Here is a 22,107-nt window from a genome sequence, read left to right on the forward strand (position 1 = left end):
CTAATGGTTAATGCATTTTGCCCTTTTTACTCCAGAAACAGTGGAAGGATTCCAGGTTCTCAAGCCCTTTGCAAACAGGTGCTCGGCACAAACACTCCCAGTTCTCAGCTTGTGTCTTGGTTTTCCAAGCTTCTGCATCAACTTAGCTTGAACCCATTGCTGGGATATTCCGTTCCACCTTAAGGAACAGGCATGGCTCTTGTGTGTCACATGCCTGTTTACACTCCTGCACAGCTTGCTGGGAACTTCCGTTTGTGAATTGCTTTTGCTTTTGCTGTCTTGCTTTGGACACAAAAGGGATCAGACATGTTTCCTTTTGTCCTGCTGTATACTGAATAAGGGACGTGGGTGGCACTGTGGGTTAAACCACAGAGGGTTATATCCACTGTGGGTTAAACCACAGAGCCTAGGACTTGCCGATCAGAAGGTCGGCAGTTCAAATCCCCTCGACAGGGTGAGCTCCCGTTGCTTTCTCCCAGCTCCTGCCCACCTAGCAGTTCGAAGCACATCAGAGTGCAAGTAGATAAATAGGTACCGCTCCGGCGGGAAGGTAAACGGCATTTCCGTGCACTGCTCTGGTTCGCCAGAAGCGGCTTAGTCATGCTGGCCACATGACCCTTGGCCAATAAAGCGAGATGAGCGCCGCAACCCCAGAGTCGGTCACGATTGGACCTAATGGTCAGGGGTACCTTTACCTTTATGCTGAATAAACTGCTTGTAAATATGCTCACACAACTTCTCCTGCCGCTTCTGTTGTGTAGCGTTTACTCTGTTGAGTTGTGTGCCCCAGCTTCTGAAGCTCGGGTCACTGAGGCTGCACGAAGGACTGGAGATCACCCGGCACACCGACCAGTGGGCAGGAGCCAGCTGGGGGCCTGCCAATTGCCCCCGTTTCCTTGGTTGCTTGCCAACACCCGTGTCTGTCTGCCATGGCACCCCAGCCTTGGTTCATGCTGTGGCATGAAGCCTCTGTTCATGGGGGTCACTGCACAGTCCAGCGCAAGCACTACTTCCTGGGGAAGATTGGTCATAAATCGGCCGGCTGTCTTTTGGGGAATCCTATGCATCATTGCTGATCTCGCCGCTGACGATACTTTTTCTGCAAACACACGCAAGGCTCTCAATCCGGCGTTACGCTGCAAATGCATATACAGAGCATCCTCGTGAGTAATGATTTGCAAGAGTGAAGCGACTTGAAGGATGCTCAGAATAGCTCATTCAGGATTCTCAGAAATCCCCCTTGTGGAGGTGCTATCATGCTAAAAATATACAACAGCATTTGAGGAGCTCTCTGTTCATGCTCTCTGCCATTTTTTGTTGCACCCTCTTGCAAATCATCTTCTAAAGGCTAATGCCTGCTGAGCTGTGTGGGGGTCCGGAGAAATTAGTTGTGAGTGAAATGACCCATTCCGTTGTGCTGACCGATCAATAGTAAGTAGCAAAGTCTCTGCTGATTTATGCCGGTTTCCATGAGAACAGAATTTTGCTCGCCGTGTCTCTTTAACTCTTGCATACCTGCTGCAAATCAGGGCGATGCCACAAATGGCAGCCTTGCACAGAAACGTCCGGTGATACTGAGCCTTGTGCGAGCCCGGCAGAATTACTTGCTGAAATGTGAACAGCGGCTGATGACATGATCTACGATTGCTGAATTAAAAATATTACACAGTGATGAGTTGAGCTCTAATTTTCATAGGCTAGAGGAGAGACCCAAGGGCTCTGAGTGAAATTTAACAATCCTAAACATTGTATGGAGTCGGGCTGGCTGATAATCTGGTTTTCAGCATCGCAATCTATCACCAGCTAAACATCACAATATACCGATACATCACAGTGTCTGAAATAAGGATGGCACTACTTGAGAGCCATTGGGTGAATTCCCTTTTTTTTTTTTTTTTGCATCATACACACACGATTCACAATACCATCCTGTACTACGTGTAAGACAAGGAATTGTCACTAAAATTTATGTTAAAAATTGGGGTTCATCTTAAATGGTGACGTGGGATTGGTTGCTGCCAGGAGCCAGAGTGTCAGTGGCTATTTTTTGTGTTATTGGTGGCTGCGTCAAGGGTGATTATCGATTGGCTGTTGGAGCGGCAATAGGGTGGGCGATTGGCAGTCCCTCCCCCCCAAAAAAGCTCAACAACTCTGGGAAATCTTCCCCCCATTTTCTTAATTCTGAGCCCCCCAAAATAGGGGGTGTCTTATACACAGGGGCATCTTATACACAGAAAAATGCAATATATTTCCAGGCCCGAAATGATGAGACCAATATCACAATATGGACTTTGGACTGGTTTGGGATGATATTTCAAGATATCGCCCAGCCGTAGTAGGGAGCGAGAGTCACAGAACTTGCCAGAACTTGCATGCGGTTAATAATGCTACGGATTGTGTTTCCTGTCAGCTGCATCCCTTGCTGTTGTCCCTGGATCCCCATCCTCTCATCACTTGCAGGGAGGCACCTGCAATAGACGATGTCGCCAGGAGAGAAGTGCCGTTTCTGAGCAGTTCCCTTTGCTTTTCCTACACTGCTTTGCCAACAGCAGCGGTTACAGAGTTCCTTGCATTTACAAAAATCAAAATAAAGGGGGGGAAATACCCCTGGCTACGATTTTAAATTTTAATTAGCTTCTTGATGACATTGCTTGCCCTTGACGAGAAGCACTTGAAGCTGCAGGTTCATGTTACAGATGAGTTGCCTTGCAATGAGGTTTGCAAAGGATGCTGGGAATTTTGTTTGGTTCGACTTAGTTTAAATGCTGAGTAAGTGCTAGTCTCATTAATTGTTTTGGAGGGTGGGGGCTCACTTTGGCAAAACGCTTCCAAGATCCAAGGAGGTAGGTTGTCTAGTAGATAAACAGAAATGGATTCCTTTAGGAAGAGAGCATTGATCAGGGGGGAAATAATAATACTTGTTTTCATTTCTGTGCTTTGCCTGACCTCTTTAATTAGGACTGTAGAACTGAAAGTCTTCTGGTTTGTACCAAATTAAATACACCTGCCAACCTTAAGCAAACAGGGGATCTGATAACTTTACATGCCTGATATGGAAGTTACTGCAGAAATGTAACATTATGGTCTGGGGCTCCAAACCAGTGGTGTCAATGTAGTGAATTAAGAAAATATTTCTGCGTGAATTGCCGGACAAACATGTTTTTATGATAGATGATACAGACAGCATTTTAGAAACGCAAGACGCTATTCTAGTTTAGTAGGTTATGTCTTTGACATAAAAATTGGTGGAGGTGATCAGCATTCTAGTCTTTCGCAAGACATCTCTGCAACCGCACTGTGTCAACAGGTATTGAAAACTGCGGCCGTCTCTTTCCTACCCTTTGGTCACGTGGATCGCACTTTCCATAATCCCAACTGTCCTTTTTCCATATGGCGGATGCACTGCAGTTTCCTCTGTGTACCTTCCAGTTTACGCTGGAGAAAATAAAAATGTGCAAATGAATGCCTAGGTGAAGTAGCCCTTTCCCAAGTCCCGTGTGTGTCAGTTCCTGGCAAATGTGGAACAGGGACAGGAGAGAAAGTCATTTTCTCCTGATGGCATCCACTTCCACCTAGCAAGGAAAATAACTCCCATGCCTCTACCTTGCTGTGTGAATATTTTCTGTGACTGAATTGTTGCAGAACAAAGAGTTTTGTGAAATGATGAAATCAGGATTGTGATTTGGATACCCAAAAAAACCCAATTTATGTGTTGTCCGTTGAGTGGGGATTTCAGATGACTGCGAGAACTCGAGGCATTTGCTGGTCATACTATTATACGTGGATGTTTTGTGTAACTTGTGTTTCAGTAATTGTTCAGGTGCAATAGTTATGTCCTACAGAAAATTTCATGGCCACTGGTCGCATCACCTCCTGGCAAATAGAAGGGGAAGAAATGGAGGCAGTGAATTGATGCTTTTGAATTATGGTGCTGGAGGAGACTCTTGAGAGTCCCATGGACTGCAAGAAGATCAAACCTATCCTGAGTTCTGAAGGAACTCAGCCCTGAGTGCTCACTGGAAGGACAGATCCTGAAGCTGAGACTCCAGTACTTTGGCCACCTCATGAGAAGAGAAGACTCCCTGGAAAAGACCCTGATGTTGGGAAAGATGGAGGGCACAAGGAGAAGGGGATGACAGAGGACGAGATGGTGGGACAGTGTTCTCGAAGCTACCAACATGAGTTTGACCAAACTGCGGGAGGCTGTGGAAGACAGGAGTGCCTGGCGTGCTCTGGTCCATGGGGTCATGAAGAGTCGGACACGACTAAACGACTAAACAACAACAATGATAATCGAATATGAAAAGAAACTGTTCCAACTAAAACTGAAACAAATTCCACACTGCTTTGAACAGAAACACCAGCTCAGTATTTTAATTCTTTTGACCATTTCTATTCTGATGTTTGCAGTTTAGCAGCGGCCCAAAACAAACCACTTCTTGAGTTTACGTTCCCTTGGGGATTGATGCTCTCAGACTCCCAAATAGCTGCCCCTCTTTGCGTGGCGGGTAGGAAGGTGGGTCAGGCTCCAGATGCTAAGCGTTCCTTTCCACCCTGGCACGTCTGCCGGAATTAACAGCACTTTCACACTCGGCTGCATTTGCTGCTTTGTTAAGCATGCATGAAGAACAAGGACCCGATCCAGCAAGGGGGCACTTTAGAAGTCACCTGTTGGAGAAAAGAGCGAGTTTCTGCCTAATCTGGCTTTCCCCTTCAGACGGAGCTCCAGACTTCGTCCTTGAGAACAATAACAGGGCGCTTGGCACAATTTCCAGAGGAGGAGGAGAAATGTTGACCTGTTGCAACAAAGAGCCCAGGGGCGTCTTGAAAGACAGCCATATTTATTAGGGTACCGGGCAGTCTGTCCCGGCTTGCATTGCCTAGCAACCCATCCATGAGTCCTCAACAACCCAGCGCACTCCTAAACCTCATGAAATGTATGCTGACCCATTAGACCAGGAGTGGAAAAGCCTTTTGGCTCCTGCCTCATGGGCCAACCTTGACCAGGTGAGCAGGACCAGGGCTGGATTTAGGTTTGATGAGGCCCTCAGCTCCTGAAGGTAACAGGGCCCTTGATATGTCCAGCTGTCCTTTGTCAACACTGTTTTTTGTGTTGAATATATGCTACATGATCATTTATGGACCTCATAGGTATCTCAAGCCATTTGCACACATTGCCCTGCAACCAGTCCATGTAGAATGTCGGCACCCTATATATAGAAAGAGGCAAACCAGTGATATTTTAGGGAGCAGGCAGGGCCCATGACTTATATCCTAGGAGCCTACACAACACAAAACACTGTTGCTGTATGTGGGTTTTATTTTATTTGTGTTTTATATTTTGGAAATGTACATCCAGGGTTTTTTTCCCTTTAAGTTTTTTTGGGGGCCCCAAGAGAGTGGGGCCCTAAGCTAGAGCTTGTTTAGCTTATACGTAAATCTGGCACTGAGCAGGATGGGACCCCCTGTCAAATCAGTAGGTGGGTTCCCTTACCCATCTGTCCAAATCCCAGCATCAGGGGTGGAAAGGGGGCATGGGAAGGGCATCAAAACATAGCCCATGCTGGTCCTTTCCGCCTTCTGCAATGCCCCACCTGCTTTCCCTTTCACCTCCCTCTTGCCCAAGCCCCCAATGCCGCCTACTCCTCATCGAGTCTCCCACCTCGCGAGGAGGAGGCAGCCGCCCAGCCCCAGAGGTGTTGCAGAGAAACACACCCCACAGGCCAGGGCCCTCTCTGTCCTCCTCTCCTGGCACCTCCATCCTCCTCCTCTCGCTCACAGAGCACTGAGGGTCTGCAGACGACAGTTTGGGAAGCCCTGATGTAGATAATCCTACTCAGATCTCAGAGGCACCAAATCCCTCCAAACAAAACGTACACTCTGCATGTGTGAAATGAGTGTGAAATTTGGGGGTTTCAATTGATAGCGGGGTTGAATTGCTCCAGTGATACTGCCCAGAGGGCTCACCTTGTAAAATGAATCTGCAGCTTGTTGTAGGAATTTATGTATAGGTTGGGGGTGGGGTTTGCCCCTCCAGCAAATATCATGCACATGCAGCCCACTACCAAAATCAGCACAATCACTTTTGTGATTTGTCCCCACAAAACACTTCATCACAGTTTCTTCCTATCTATTCAAATGGCCTCTGCTGCACGATACCAAATGTATGAATTGACTGATAAATGTATCTATGTACTGGCTCACTGGGAGAACTTCAGAAATTCATAGAGACATGTGAGCTCAGCTACTCAGCAGCCCCTCTGCCTGAGCGATAATCCCTGGCATCCTGATATATGAGTGCCAGACAGGTAGCCATTCCAGAAATAACAAACCCAGATGAAGGCAAAAGGGTGTGATTAACTTGGCTGGGAAACAGGGAAATGTAAATATCTCTTTTGTTACACTTGATTGGTGTTTGGTGGAGGGCAAGGAGAACCATGGGGCAGGGTCCAGGATGCTCAGATTACTGCCACCAGACCTCCCCTTTCATGATGTAACCTTGATGTATTAGTGATGTAGTTTGGGGGGTGTAACATGGGGATTAGCAGCTAATAAAAGTTTGGGAGCTCTTTTGTTTGGGGCTTCCATCTTGTTCCACCTTGAGGCAGGTGGGAGTCCTGTCGCAACAGTCCTCAGTACAGACCAAGCCTACTGGCTGCTGTTTTGCTCCGGTATTCCAGGCTGGTGTCCTTGTTTTTTGTCCAAGGGAGCCCTCAGATTTCTCCGTTAACAAGCTTACCATATTTTTCTGCGTATAAGACGAGGGTTTTTTTAAAAAAAAAAAAATGTAAAAAATTGGGGGTCGTCTTATACACGGGTCGTGCTTGGAGGGGGAGACAGGCGATTGTTGGCAGCCGTGAGTCTGAGATATACAGTGATGGGTGCATGCCGCAAGGACTGGTTGGGCTTGGCTGTTTATGTTGTGGGCGATTTGTGGCTTCTGGATGCGATTGGGGTGAGAATTGGTGGCTTCTGCGAGGCGTGCGCTTGTCACGCCCCCCCCCCCAAAATAAAGCTTAACAACTCTGGGGAATCTCCCCCCACTTTCTTAATTTGGAGTCCCCAAAAATAGGGGTTGTGTTATACACCGGGGGGGGGGGGTTATACACAGAGAAATACGGTACCTTAAAATTCACCGCCTGTTAATGCCGCTATATGCAGTGACAAACGATGCTTTTTCCCACCAGTCTGGAAGAATGTTGTGCAGCACACAAAACAGATTTAAAACAACACCATTATCTGTGTTTATTTGCTGAGATGCCTTGTTGGGGGGGGGCAGACAATGTGACCCAGTAGAGTCAGACTACAGAGATGCCACTCATCTTTCTGAAGATTTTCTTAATTTATGCAGGTCCTACTGCTCTTCAGCGTATAGCCTGGCGGTTGCTAGGCAACCGGAAAAGAAATAGTGTGCATGCTTTCTATGATTGTTAGATCTCTTATTTCTTTATTTATGTTCAAAAGGTGCATACAGAACTGGAAATTGAGATTGAAAACCAGGATAGCATATTCACAAGTAATCGTTTGCTTTTTTTAGCATAACCTCAGTTGCAACCGGTGGAAGCTTTCTGTTAGCAAATAAATGCTTTTTGGCTTTGGGTTTTGGTTGTTGTTTTAAGCCATATTCACTGACAAACACGCAAAGGGGACTAAGAAATCAAATCCTTCTGTGAAAAAGTAGCCAGGTATTTGGGTTTTAAAAGAAAAGAAGAAGAAGGTGAAATTCAGTACTGTGCTGCTGTTCTAGGAATGTGTGCAACGTAGTCTGTTCTGCAATTTGCGTATATTTCCAGAATATCCCTCGCTGGTGCATCTTTTATATTATTCTACATGGCTGCCCTTGTACTTTGATTCCTCACAGCACAGGATTTTATTAATGCTCCATTTCTTGAACTGGAACAAATTCTTAGGTGAAAAGCAAAACCATCTTCCTTTTTTCCTTCTCAAACATACTGGTCACTGCCATTTCTTGTCACAGCTAAGTAATAACGTTTTCTATTATTTTTGTCCTTTTTAACAGCTCGGGACGACAGTTAAGTGAAGTCTTCATTCAACTGCCTTCCAGAAAAGAATACCCAGAATACTATGAATTAATCAGAAAGCCAGTGGATTTCAAAAAAATTAAGGTGAGCCTGATTTCTGCTAAACGCAAATGCAGCTTCTTTTCTTTTTTACATATATTTTTAATTAATTTTTTCCAAATTAATTCTTTTTCACGGTAACCTTCAAATCAAAGACATTGTTTCAGGAGTTGACTCCCTCACCTCGGCAGTGTTTTTGACTCAAACCCTTTCTACTGCATTATACCTATCACAAAAAAATTCTCTATTCCAGATATTTTGTCATTTTTTCTTCCACTGCTTTTACCTAAAATCCTTCCCACCATTTCGTTTGACCTCGAATACAGCTTTCCAGCATCAGGCCAAGTTATCATGACTTGGCTTTTGCACTCGCGCACAAATAGCAGAAATTAAATACTGCTTGTTGTTATTCTTCCATGTCTGTGATGTACCTGTGGAATTGCTTCCTGTTCTCACAGTCGCCAGCCAGATTATTATTAATATTATTAGTAGTAGTAGTACCGCACCCATCTGGCTGGGTTTCCCCAGCCACTCTGGGCAGCTTCCAGCACGTATAAAAACAGAAAAGGTAAAGGTACCCCTGCCCGTACGGGCCAGTCTTGACAGACTCTGGGGTTGTGCGCCCATCTCACTTAAGAGGCCAGGGGCCAGCGCTGTCCGGAGACACTTCCGGGTCACGTGGCCAGCGTGACATCGCTGCTCTGGCGAGCCAGAGCCGCACACGGAAACGCCGTTTACCTTCCCGCTGGTAAGCGGTCCCTATTTATCTACTTGCACCCGGAGGTGCTTTCGAACTGCTAGGTTGGCAGGCGCTGGGACCGAGCAGCGGGAGCGCACCCCGCCGCAGGGATTCGAACCGCCGACCTTTCGATCGGCAAGTCCTAGGCGCTGAGGCTTTAACCCACAGCGCCACCTGCGTCCCTAGACGCCACTCTGGGCAGCTTCCAGCACGTATAAAAACATAGTAAACCATTAAACATTGAAAACTTCCTGATACAGAACTGCCTTCCGATGTCTTCCAGAAGTTGTGTAGTTCTTCATCCCCTTGGCATCTGAACAGAGGGGGGCCTGTGGGAAAGCTGAGCGCCAGTCCCCTCTCCAGTGCCTGGTGTGCAGAAGCATTGCAGTCTCTGCGCATGGAGGCAGAGCATAACATCCGCCATGTCTAGCAGCCATTGATAAACCAGCAGGGCCCATCCCATCTCCAGGTAACCGGCGTGAAACCAAGTTAGGCTGGTCAAACTCCCTTCTGGAGCAGGGCTGCTAAACCCAGCAGAGGGGAAACTAGCTTTTGTTTTTACAGTCATACCTCGGGTTGAAGAAGCTGCGGCGACGCGGAAGGAACGGAGCGTGTTACTTCCGGGTTTCGCCACTTGCGCATGCACAGACGGTCAAAATGACATCACACACATGCGCAGAAACGGCGAATCGCGACCTGCAGACGCGGGTTGTGGGTTCTGGACACAAACGGGGCTGTGTTTACAGAGGTACCACTGTATTATTATTTTTTAGATTTTTATTAAGTTTTGCACATATAACAGACTGATTTATAAAACGAAAAGAAAAGAAAAAACAATATCCCAGACTCCCTGTGACGCCCCACAACTTCCGCCTTTGGTTCCTTAAACATTTGCTATTTCTGCTTGATCTTTATTGCTTTTATACTCTTTTGCTTAACTCCTTTTGTACTCTTATCATTTTCAAATCAGACTGTGTTTCTTTCAAAATACATCTTATAATTGTAAGTGTTCATTCAAACCCTGCTAGTGAATCTATTTCATTACAATATTTCTGTAGATACAACATGAAGGGTTCCCAATCTTTTTTAAAATCTCTATTGTCCTTGTCTCTGAGTCTTCCTGTAAGTTTGGCCATTTCTGTGTATTCCGTGCGTTTAACTTGCCATTCTTCTTTCGTCGGTATCTTCTTGTCTTTCCATTTTTGGGCCGTGGGAAACTAGCTTTTATAGAGGGTTAGAGTCACATGGCCCTTTTTTACCAACTTAACCTGGTTTCCCCAGGTCACATGACTAAGCTGAGCAAGCTTAAGATCCCGTCTAAGCCCCTTCTCCAGTCCCCTCCCTGGAACACCCCCTTTCAGGGCTTAGCAAAGCTGGTGTAACAAATGAAATCCCCTGAGTTGCAAAAACAGGCAGACTTTAAACAATGGCAGGCAACACGTGGCTAATAATGTTCTAGCAAAATATGTGTAACATGTATTATTTTGCAATTCTTGAACAGAAAATATATGCTGGAGATGCAAATGCTAAAATAAATCAATGTTGCATGAACAAAATTAGAGGGGGTCGTCAGTCAGTATCACAGAGGCAATCAAGCCTTTCAGTAGTCCCGATCCTGTAATCATGCGATCATAGAAGCTCCCCGCATAGCAATTCTCAAACAGAAAATATGAAATAGAATCACAGAAAATAAAAGTCGGTCACTGTTGCGTGAACAAAATTAGACAATGTAGTCCATTGGTATTGAAAGAGGCAAACAAGCCTTTCAACAGTCGCAATCCTGTAACGGTGCGATAATGGATGATCCAAAACATCGAACAGTGACAACTGTTTCAAAAGTAACTCTTCATCAGCATATGAATAGTCCTAACAGATTATTATTATTATTATTATTATTATTATTATTATTTATTATTTTTTATTATTATTATTTATACCCCGCCCATCTGGCTGAGTTTCCCCAGCCGCTCTGGGCGGCTCCCAATCAAGTGGTTAAAAACAGTACAGCATTACATATTAAAAAACTTCCCTGAACAGGGCTGCCTTCAGATGTCTTCTGAATGTCAGGTAGTTGTTTATCTCTTTGACATCTGATGGGAGGGCGTTCCACAGGGTGGGCGCCACTACTGAGAAGGCCCTCTGTCTGGTTCCCTGTAGCCTCACTTCTTGCAATGAGGGAACCACCAGAAGGCCCTCGGCGCTGGATCTCAGTGTCCGGGCAGAACGATGGGGGTGGAGACGCTCCTTCAGGTATATAGGACCGAGGCCGTTTAGGGCTTTCAAGGTCAGCACCAACACTTTGAATGGTGCTCGGAAACGTACTGGGAGCCAATGCAGATCTCTCAGAACCGGTGTTATGTGGTCCCGGCGGCCACTCCCAGTCACATCAAGGACCATTCATAAGCTGATGAAGAGTTACTTTTGAAACAGTTTGTCATCCGGGAAAACTGTACGCCGTTTTGGATCATCCATTATTGCACGGTTATTGTTTAAAGTCGGGCTCCTATCTGAGCCAGGATGGGGCGGATCCTGTATGCCAGCAGATCTCTGGCAGCCGCAAGTTACACTGATGTAGCCTGGCTACGCATGGACCCTCCCAGCTTAGCCAGAGATCCACAGGATCCTAACCCTGCTCTTGCCATAGGATTGCTCCCTTATTCTGCATGAATTTGTCCAATTCCCTTTTAAAGCCGCCTAAGTTATTGGCTATCTTCAGTGATGTACCCAAGGGAACCTCCAGGTCAAATTGCAGAGAGACAAGAGAGTTTTGTTTGTCTCCCAGTTTCTTCTCCCCCGCGAGGCAAGTCAGTGCTGAAATCCCTATCATTTCAGCACCAGTTGAGACCTTCCTCTTCTCCCAGGCATTTGTACATGCTTGCAACATGGGTTGTTGTTTTTTTGCACATGTTTGCAATTTTCTTATAAGGCTCCAAGAAGACACCCTGCGTCACAGAAGGCATCTCATAATTTAGCCAGAAGTTTGAGGTGTAGGCAATGATCTATTGTAGCAGTGGGCGGGTGTAAGTTTTATCCGAGTTGGATGTAGAGGCTCATCTTGGAGTATGCATTGAAACTTACCGTATTTTTTGCACCATACCACTCACTTTTTTCCTCCTAGAAAGTAAGGGGAAATGTCTGTGCGTGTTATGGAGCGAATGCCTACGGATGGCGGGGGGATCTGCTGCAGTCGTGAGCAGAGGATCCATGGTTCCCCTTCCTTCCCTCCGTGGCTCGCTTTGAAACAGCAAAGCGGGAGAAGAGCCGCTGAGTGGGGAGGAGAGAGGGACAGAGAGCCTGCTTGCTTTAAAGGAGCAAAGCGGGAGAGGAGAGGAGCCGCTTACACGAGTGTAAGCGGCTCCTGTCTGGTTGGCTCCTTTAAAGCAAGCAGGCTCTCTCTCCCTCTCTCCTCCCCACTCAGCTGGCTAAATAGCAGCAAAGTTTTTCAGCGAGCCGGGGAGGAGGGAGAGAAGCAGAGCCTGCTTGCTTCTCCTCTTATACCCCTCTTCTGCATTATTAACAGCATTCTTCTCCACCCACCCCACGCGTGTTCCTTGTCCCTTGAGTGCTTTTCCTTCCCTCCACTTAAAACGTGGTTACAAAGCACAGATCCACATGGATCCTCAGGATTTTTGCACTGGGTCACCCCAAATTCACCATCAGATCACATAGCATGTCCATGGCTACAGCTTGCACCAAAAAAATCATGCACCCACTGTTGCCTGGGGCCGCAATGGTGCAAAAACGTGGTTACAAAGCATGGATCCACATGGATCTTCAGGATTTTTGCATTGGGCTACCTCAAACTCACCGTCAGATCACATGTCTATGGCCACAGCATGAACCACAAAAATCATATATCCACTGTTTCGTTTACCATATTTTTTTCTTGTTTTCCTCCTCTAAAAACTATGTGTGTGTTATAGTCGGGTGCGTGTTATAGAGCGAAAAATACGGTATATCCCTTGAACGCCGGCCTCTCAGCGTTATGCACTCAGCCTATAGAGAACTTTTATTCGGCTTACGACTTCTGTCTGAAAACGCTTGCTTTGTTTGTGCTATCCGATTAATCTACACCAGAAGGATAACAACACTGAACATGTTGCGTACATGAATCTGTTGTGTTCATGAGTGCAGCAGGCTTGTTTAACCAGCTATCCTGTTCTTTCTCTCCCCCTTTCAATCTCTTTTGATTGGGTTTTTAGGAAAGAATTCGTAACCATAAATATCGGAGTGTTAGCGACCTGGAGAAGGACGTCATGTTGTTGTGTCACAACGCTCAGACCTTCAACTTGGAAGGATCACAGGTCGGGTTCAGATTATTTGCTTAGCAGAACTGCAATGTTGGTGTGCACATTTGCATTTGTGAACGTGTTACGTTGGTCAGTAAGAAGCCTGGGGGCTATCTTAACTTGGGGCGGCGTCAACGTTTTCCCAGTTGTATAAAACAACCTTCAGGCCCGTATTTTCTGTTTCAGCTTGCTTTTAGTCTTCAGAGTTTGTTCTATAGCAGGAAGTTCTTCTCCTGCAGCTACAGTATACTTGAAACATCTTGGTTGGAGAAATAAGTTTACATTTACCACCCTTGGTATCAACTAGTTGGTAGTTCTCTGTGGTGATGGTGGTGTTATTTTAAAAATATCTTGTTGGCTAAGAGGTGCAGTCTTGATCATGGCTAATACCAGGCATAGGCAAACTCTGCCCTCCAGATGTTTTGGACTACAACTCCCATCATCCCTAGCTACCAAGACCAGTGGCCAGGGGTGATGGGAGTTTTAGTCCCAAAACATCTGGAGGGCCAAGTTTGCCTATGCCTGGCTAATACGAACTAAGGGTCCCTGTGAAAAACTCCATCATGCAGGAACCTAGTTGGCGTTAACCATAGCTAAGATTATTGAAGCCATGACCCTTAACTGCAGTTTAAGCTGTTGGGGAAAGGGCAGAGAGAATTTGCAAGAGGAGATGAGATGGGAAGGATGGCTGAAATCTCACAGCCTGTTCATAATCTGTGAACCATGGATAAAGATTGCTAGAACCTTCACTGTAACAGGTCTTATATCTACCCCAGAATTCTATTATTAGCTAACACGAACTTTTTTGTTCTTACTGCTGATAATTAGCATCGGAAGAGTGCATTTGTTTTAACCTGGATATATTGTTAGACTATAATCTAAATCTTAATTAGAGCCTTCCATTGAAGACTCTTGAGATCATTAGTAATAAAACATTAAATAATTCAAACATAAGCAACTAAGTTTGTTCTGGGTATAAGCTTCCGTGTGCATGCCCACTTCTTCAGATTTAGATTCTAGTCTAACATCACGAAAGCCTATACCCAGAACAAACTTAGTTGGTCTCTAAGGTGCTACTGGACAATTTTTTATATATATTTCGACTGCGTCAGACCAACACAGCTACCTACCTGCCTTCAAACATAAGAGTAGGTGGTGCTTAGAAATGTGAAAATATAATATGGAGCTTCATTTTGTTTCAGGCTGCCACCAAAAGGCTTTTTTTTAACCCTCATTTAGTGCATGAAAAATTAACATTGGCATTTCCTGTAAAATTCATGCAACAAGGCTTGTGACTTGTAATGGGGGAGAGAAGCCTTGCTCTCTCTGGGTTTGCATAGGAAATAGCACTCCACGCTGTGAATCTTTGATGAAGCACAGCTTGCCGGCCTGACGCAGCCCTGCTTTCCTGCCACAGATCTATGAGGACTCCATTGTTCTGCAGTCGGTGTTCAAAAGTGCGCGGCAGAAGATTGCCAAAGAAGAGGAGAGCGAGGACGAAAGCAACGAGGAAGAAGAAGACGAGGAAGACGAGTCGGAATCTGAATGTGAGCCTCTCACTTCATTGCTTTTTTTTTTCTTAAAAAATGTTTAGGGGTACTCTCATTTTGACTTGAGAAAACCACCATTTTAGAGTTCAAATCAGGGGAAATGAATACAGTAAATGGACAAAAGTACAAACAACATGCGTGGCCCATATTGAAATAGTGCCCCTCCATGAGACCAAGCTTTCAGCAGTGAAACACCACACATCCACATTCCACACTGCTTCACATATTAAACGCTCGCTTCTGTCTGAGACACGGGAAACACTGGGAAAGGAAAGCAAGCTGCCATCAGGGGTAGCAATGGAACCGACGGTTCACCCTGCTAGAGAAGAAACTAACAATTTTTTAAAAAAAAATTTCTTCTTCTGGTAGATTCACAAAATGTTTAGGGATATGTGTACCCCTGCATCCCACCCCCGCCCCCCCCCCCCGGGAAAAAGCACTGTTTTAAAATAGGAAATTTCCTTATATGAAATTTACATTCGATTATTTCTTTGCAACACTTACGTTGTAGAATCAGGAATGCTTTTCAGGATGGTGTGTGTGTGTATGAGAGAATGAGTGATTTGTGTGAGTTTGTTTGTTTGTTTTATATATGCTTTAAATTTATAGTCGACTGTTCCTTCCAGAGGAACCCAGGGGAGTCAGTGGCTGAGAAGCCTTAAACACTGGGCTTGACCCACATTTAGTCACACTTGAGACTAGATTCATTCACACCCATAGTGTGTAGGGCTGCGAAGACGGACGTAAGTCCCGTCGATGTCTCCGGCTCTGCTGTAAGCAGGACTAAATCTGTGTCCGGTCTGTTAATTTTGGCCGCTAAGTTTCTTCCGTGGGCTTTTTGCAGCCAAATCTGTGAAAGTAAAAATCAAACTAAACAAAAAGGAGGATAAAAACAGGGAGAAAGGAAAAGGCAAAAAGCGGCAAAGTCGAGTCAAAGCCAAACCGGTTGTGAGCGATGACGACAGCGATGAGGATCAAGATGAAAATGTGAGTGTTGCTTGCAAGAGCAGTAAATGCATTCTCCCCCCCCCCCCCATCCCTGTATCTGCAATCGTCACAACTCAGATTCACCTTTGGAGGTTGAACAGTCCAGCAGAGCGTTTTCCAGCAGGGGGCGCTGCAGGTATTTGGGGCTCCCCTGTCCCTGAGCAGGAGCCCTGATGGGAGCTGTCATCCAAACCAGTCGGGGGGCCAAGGGGGCCGATTTTGGGGGGTTCGGGGTGCATGGAAGGTTTGAGAGCGTTGCATAGTATCCCACTTCCTCTCCATTAAGATGCTCAGCACTTGGACTCAATGCCCAGGATCGAAGGAGCTGGGAAGCTTCTGAGCTCCAGGGAAGAGATTTGCATCAAGAAATAGGTGGCAAATTTCAGGGAGATGCTCCTAAAAGGGGGAAAAGGGGGCCTTGAGCATCCCTGAAGTAGTTCTTTTTGAGCTCAGCCAGCCAAGTTAAAATTAAGTACTAGAATGGCAAACCAAGTTGATGGACTCTACTGAAATGGCCAAATTAACTGGGAAGCTCAGAAATCAAGAAGAGGAGAACTTGAAAAAAGAATGGGGAAAGTTTATAATTTAATTACACGACCATTGTAAGCAGGCTAAAACATTAGCAGGATTTCAACCACACTTGTAAAATAACGGGAAGTATGGCTAATTTCGAAGGATAAATCTTGGATTGTATTGATATGCAGTTGTGAATATTATTACTAGGGCCCGTGGAAGGAATGGGGGGAAGTCAGGAGATTCAGAGTAATCTTGATATGTCAGTCTTGAATTGTTTTTTGCTGTATGTTTGTATTTTTTAAAAAATTAAGTACTAAGGCTTAACTCAGGCATAGGCAAACTCGGCCCTCCAGATGTTTGGAGACTACAAGTCCCATCATCCCTGACCACTGGTCCTGTTAGCTAGGGATGATGGGAATTGTAGTCCCAAAAACATCTGGAGGGCCGAGTTTGCCTATGCCTGGCTTTACTCTTGTATGGATAGCTGGAAAGACCCCTCTGTTGTGTGAAATATCCTGTGGTTTCTTGAAGAGCAGGGTCCCTTAATGGCAAATGGGCTTTTGCCAGGGGAGTTCTACTGGCCGTTTGCAATATGCATGGGCTCCTGCACTTCAGAGGGAAAAGAAAGAAATTCTGCAGGTGCACAAAGGTTGCCCTTTGTTAATTTTGTTTTAAGGTAGCCTATAAAGGCTGGCTGTAGGGACGCTGGTGGCGCTGTGGGTTAAACCACAGAGCCTAGGACTTGCCGATCAGAAGGTCGGCGGTTCAAATCCCCGCGACAGGGTGAGCTCCCGTTGCTCGGTCCCTGCTCCTGCCAACCTAGCAGTTTGAAAGCAAGTCAAAGTGCAAGTAGATAAATAGGTACCGCTCCAGTGGGAAGGTAAACGACGTTTCCGTGCGTTGCTCTGGTTCGCCAGAAGCGGCTTAGTCATGCTGGCCACATGACCCGGAAGCTGTATGCCAGCTCCCTCGGCCAATAAAGCGAGATGAGCGCCGCAACCCCAGAGTCGGTCACGACTGGACCTAATGGTCAGGGCCCCCTTTACCTTTACCTATAAAGGCCAGCTAAGGCTGCGTAAGCCCCGCTAAACTCCCTAGGATTTGGTTCTGAATGAGCATACTGTACATGCCGTCAGTCTTTTGGTATATTTATTTGGAAGTAAATCGTTGCGAAAGCCGTGAGACTTGCGAGATGCACACAGCACAGCTGTGCGTGATATCTCATAAACCTATTACAGAACATCTTGCGACAAATCCAGAGGCATGACTAAATTAACTGGATTGCCCTGCTATCTCTTGGTTGCACCTTGCTTCTTTATTATGGCCCAAACAGGGGTGTCAAAGTAATATTGTCTTCTTTGCAATGCTTTCAACAAACAAAACCTCTAACCTTTCCCCCCCACCCCTCTGCCTCTTCCATCCAGGACCAGTCGGAAGCCAGCGGAAGTGACGACGAGTGATTCACACGGTCCGATGTTCATAAAGGAGAACCGTTCTTCTCTTCCCTCATTTTGCACCCAGCGAATTCACTCTGCCAGATCGGCATCGGGGCGTTTCTGTATTTACATCATCTATAACTAGCTTTAGGATATTGCCAGACAAACGTTATGGATCATGGTGTAAAAAAGAAAAGAAAAAGAAAAACATGTAACATACTGTGACCAAACAGGCCTCAAAGATTTAAAAAAAAAAGCTTTTGATGGGGAAAAAAAACATGGGTTGATAGTATATTTCTATGGGTTGGGTTTAACTTACTAATGGTTTGACATTCCTGGTTTCAATATTTGATTAGATGCTATCACCTGGCATCAGAAAGATTTGAAAACAATGTCTTTTGTAGCATTGCTAACCAGGAGAAGCCATTAAAAGCAACTGGTGATTTTATTTTTCATCAGGCAGTTTTCAAGGTTTTATTAGTTCTGTATTTGTTTCTTCACTGTGGTGCATATATACAATTTTCTTAAATGTACAGTAGCTAGCCTCTACCCAGTCCTGCCGCATTCATTGCTTCATTTGATTCTCTCTTGAAAAAGAAATGCTTTTCGAACTGTATACATGAAATTTATGTGTACTGTAAACTTTCCTTTTCCTTTTATTTCTTCTCTTTTTTTTCTTGATTACAAAAAAGTTGGATTTAAAATGCTATTGAATATTGCAATCTATATAGTATAATGAATGGCTTCTTTCATCAGATTACCTTTTGTGTTACCAATGTGGTTTGCCACCTTTCCCCCAAGTGTACTTAATCTTTGCTTTCTTTGCACAATGTCTTTGGTTGCAAGTCATAAGCCTGAGGCAAATAAAATTCCAGTAATTTTGAAGGGTCTGTGCCATCCGTGTTTTCCAAGCGGAATGACATTGCGGCGTTGAGCTTCATTCTCACTTCCTTTCCGTGTTCAAAATTCACCAGGTGCCAGGCGCATTTTGCACCCGACTCTCAGCCACTTGCGACCAAGTGAAGATGCCCGGGAGCCAGGATGGCACCTGAAATCTCTGCCACCTGGAGGTCCATGCCTGGGGATCCTTGGATCTGGGCTGTTTCCACACACCAAGACAGCATCCTATAGAACTCTCTCCGTTCATATTTTAGCTACACAATCCAAATGAATTTCAGGAGCCAAAATGCCTTTTCTGTGCAGCCTGAGCAGGAACAGCAAACAACGTTATATTGAATTGTTGTCTCTTGTCTTCACTTCCCCCACCCCAATGCCCTGCTCACAGTTGTGAATAATATTCCTATGTTATGAATGGTCCGTGTCACCGTTAAGAAAAAGAGGCAGGGACAGGCCAATAGATACTTGGACAGTTCCTGGATCAAGACTTTTCTTTTTTAAAGGTCTCAAAGCTCTTAAGCCAGCTCGAGGTTGTCCCCTGAACTAGCCAGATGTTTAATTGAGACTCAGTCACATTTGGGGTCAAGAGGGAGCGAAAAGAGAATCGTGTATGATTTTCTTTTCCTCTTCTTCTTTGGCGATCCCTCACAGTCAAGTAAGATTGTCTTCCATAAACACGGTTTTAACACTGAGTCCGTAAGTGACTGTGGAGGCCACTTCTGGATCCACACGTCCTTCCACAGTGGGGACATTGGTTTCTGGGCGGGAGTTGATCACGGTGTGGATTTGCCAAGCATGCCTTCCTCTTTGCCTGTTTCTCCCTTGCGTCCTGAGTTCAAGTGTCTTCAAAGCCCATGACACCTTTGGGAAAGGCTCTTCTCCAACTGGAGCGCTCGCAGGCCAGTGTTTCCCAATTGTTGGTGTTTATACTACATTTTTTTAGAATAGCCTTGAGAGAGTCTTTAAACCTCTCTTGTTAACTGCCAGCATTATGCTTTCCATTTTTAAGTTCAGAACAGAGTACAGTGGTACCACAGGTTAAGAACCTAATTCGTTCTGGAGGTCTGTTCTTAACCTGAAACTGTTCTTAACCTGAAGCACCACTTTAGCTAATGGGGCCTCCTGCGCCGCTGCTGCACAATTTCTGTTCTCATCCTGAAGCAAAGTTCTTAACTTGAGGTACTATTTCTGGGTTAGCGGAGTCTGTAACCTGAAGCGTATGTAACCCGTGGTACCACTGTAGTTGCTTCGGAAGACAAGCAACTTTTAGGGCCCTCTTGACCCCAAATGGTAACTAGATATTTGGACGACCATAATGAGCCATTTGGCGCCTAGCTTGTATATCCAAGTTTCTCATAGTGCTTCCTTTTGCTCTCACTAGGGGGTCTTCCTGGAGTAAAAAGCTCCTGCCACCCTGTTCTGGTGTAACTAAGGAGGCCTTAAGGGAGGGGTGGGAAGGCAGGTCAGGTGAGCAACTTGCCCCAAGAAAGGCACCTCTTCAGCCTCTTCCTGCCATCTGCCTCTCCTCAGTGAGGACGGCAGTCTTAGGGGGCCATCCCCCTGGTGCGTGGACAGGTGCTTCTGCACCCTCGGGTCTCCTGCCCGCTGCTCTCTGCCTGCCTGGAGAAGTGAGGTAGACTGAGAGGCACTTGGCTCCTTGGGCCCAGGGAAGGCTGGGCGGATCCTGGTGCCGTGGCATTTGGGCCAGAGTGTTCTGCCCACCAGCATCAGATTTATTGTCCCCCTGGTCACAAGCATCAGGCTCCAGAGTTCAGTAGCCAAAAGGGTACCAAAGAGGTTGATTCTGCCGCCCCTGACTGCGCCTTGATCACGGCTGGGTGCTACAATCAGGATAGGTACCAAGATTACGTCATTCTATGACGCTGTGGCATTCTGTGTGATCTCCAGAGCCTTGTCTATATCCCTCCCTTCTTGCAAAGGAACGTGAGGCAGCAAACGACTGTAATTTAAAAACACAATTAAAAGCTCCAAGGGCGATGGAATCCCTTGAACTTGGCCCAGTAGCCATTGCAAATCTTGGAGCACGTAGGAAAAGGTAAAAGGTAAAGGACCCCTGGATGGTTAAGCCCAGTCAAAGGCGACTGTGGGGTTGATGCTCATCTCACTTTAAGGTCGAGGGAGCCGGCGTTTGTCCACAGAGTTTTCTGGGTCATGTGGCCAGCAGGACTAAACTTCTGGCACAACAGGACACCTTGACGGAAACCAGAGTGCACGGAAACACCATTTACCTTCCCGCTGCAGCTGTACCTATTCATCTACTTGCACTGGCATGCTTTCGAACTGCTAGGTTGGCAGGAGCTGGGACAGAGCAACGGGAGCTCACTCCATTGCATATTCGAACCATCCACCTTCTGATCAAGCCCACGAGGCTCCGTGGTTTAGACCCCAGCACCACCCGCGTATATAATATGTTGACAGACTCCCACTTCTGTTGGTCCTCCTGCTACATTGGCTGCCTTTTGTTTCCTCGGTGCAAGGGATGCCGCTCATGCAATGCCTTGAAGTAATCCAGTCTTGGAAGTTCCCAGTGCCTGAAGCACCGTGGACCAGCTATCCCAGTCCAGGATTGCTTGCAACAGTCTTAGCAGCCTGTGATGGGCGATCCTTGTCCCCTGGGCCTCCAGTGTCCATGCTGAACATTACTGCTAATAAAGCACTTTCAGTCTTTGCTCCAGCAGAATTGGTCTCCCATCGTCCTTGACCATTGGCCACACTGGCAGAGGCTGAGGGAATCATAATAATAATTTATTATTTATACCCCGCCCTTCTGGCTGAGTTTCCCCAGCCACTCTGGGCGGCTTCCAATCAAGTGTTAAAAACAATACAGCATTAAATACTAAAACTTCCCTAAACAGGGCTGCCTTCAAATGTATTTTAAAGAGAAGATAGCTGCTTATTTCCTTGACATCTGATGGGAGGGCGTTCCACAGGGCGGGCGCCACTACCAAGAAGGCCCTCTGTCTGGTTCCCTGTAACCTCACTTCTCGCAATGAGGGAACCGCCAGAGGGAAGCTGTCGTCAACATCTGAAGGACACAAGGTTGGGAAAGGCTGAGCCAGGATCTTACCGATGCCAACCCAAGCCTTGCGCACATCTTTCTCTAATGATTTCCATGCTCAGATGCGCACATGAGGCAGGAATGTGTGCCAGTGAGATAGTGTATTTTGTTGTTGTTTAGTCATGTCCAACTCTTCATGACCCCCTGGACCAGAGCACGCCAGGCACTACTGTCTTCCACTGCCTCTCGCAGTTTGGTCAAACTCATGCTGGTAGCTTTGAGAACACTATCCAACCATCTCATCCTCTGCCGTCCCCTTCTCCTTGTGCCCTCCATCTTTCCCAGCATCAGGGTCTTTTCCAGGGAGTCCTTTCTTCACATGAGGTGGCCAAAGTCTTGGAGCCTCAGCTTCAGGATCTGTCCTTCCAGTGAGCACTCAGGGCTGATTTCCTTCAGAATGGATCGGTTTGATCTTCTTGCAGTCCATGGGACTCTCAAGAGTCTCCTCCAGCACCAGAATTCAAAAGCATCAATTCTTTGTCGATCAGCCTTCTTTATGGTCCAGCTCTCACTTCCATACATCACTACTGAGA

General features: G+C 46.1%; 1 protein-coding gene across 6 annotated transcripts in view; it reads left to right on the plus strand.

Moving 5' to 3' along the window:
* The window catches only part of SMARCA2 (SWI/SNF related BAF chromatin remodeling complex subunit ATPase 2), a 139,134-nt gene extending 120,651 nt beyond the window's left edge, over window positions 1-18,483 (plus strand). For all 6 annotated transcript variants that reach the window (XM_079959122.1, XM_079959123.1, XM_079959125.1 and 3 more), the window contains 5 exons: window positions 8,021-8,126; window positions 13,023-13,124; window positions 14,527-14,656; window positions 15,504-15,646; window positions 17,587-18,483. In XM_079959122.1, coding sequence (XP_079815248.1) covers window positions 8,021-8,126; window positions 13,023-13,124; window positions 14,527-14,656; window positions 15,504-15,646; window positions 17,587-17,622 — 517 coding nt within the window. In that variant the 3' untranslated portion in view covers window positions 17,623-18,483. The remainder of the gene's footprint in view (window positions 1-8,020; window positions 8,127-13,022; window positions 13,125-14,526; window positions 14,657-15,503; window positions 15,647-17,586) is intronic.
* The last annotated feature ends 3,624 nt before the right edge of the window (window positions 18,484-22,107 follow it).

Source organism: Podarcis cretensis, assembly GCF_951804945.1.
Source record: "Podarcis cretensis genome assembly, chromosome: 17".
Taxonomy (NCBI): domain Eukaryota; kingdom Metazoa; phylum Chordata; class Lepidosauria; order Squamata; family Lacertidae; genus Podarcis; species Podarcis cretensis.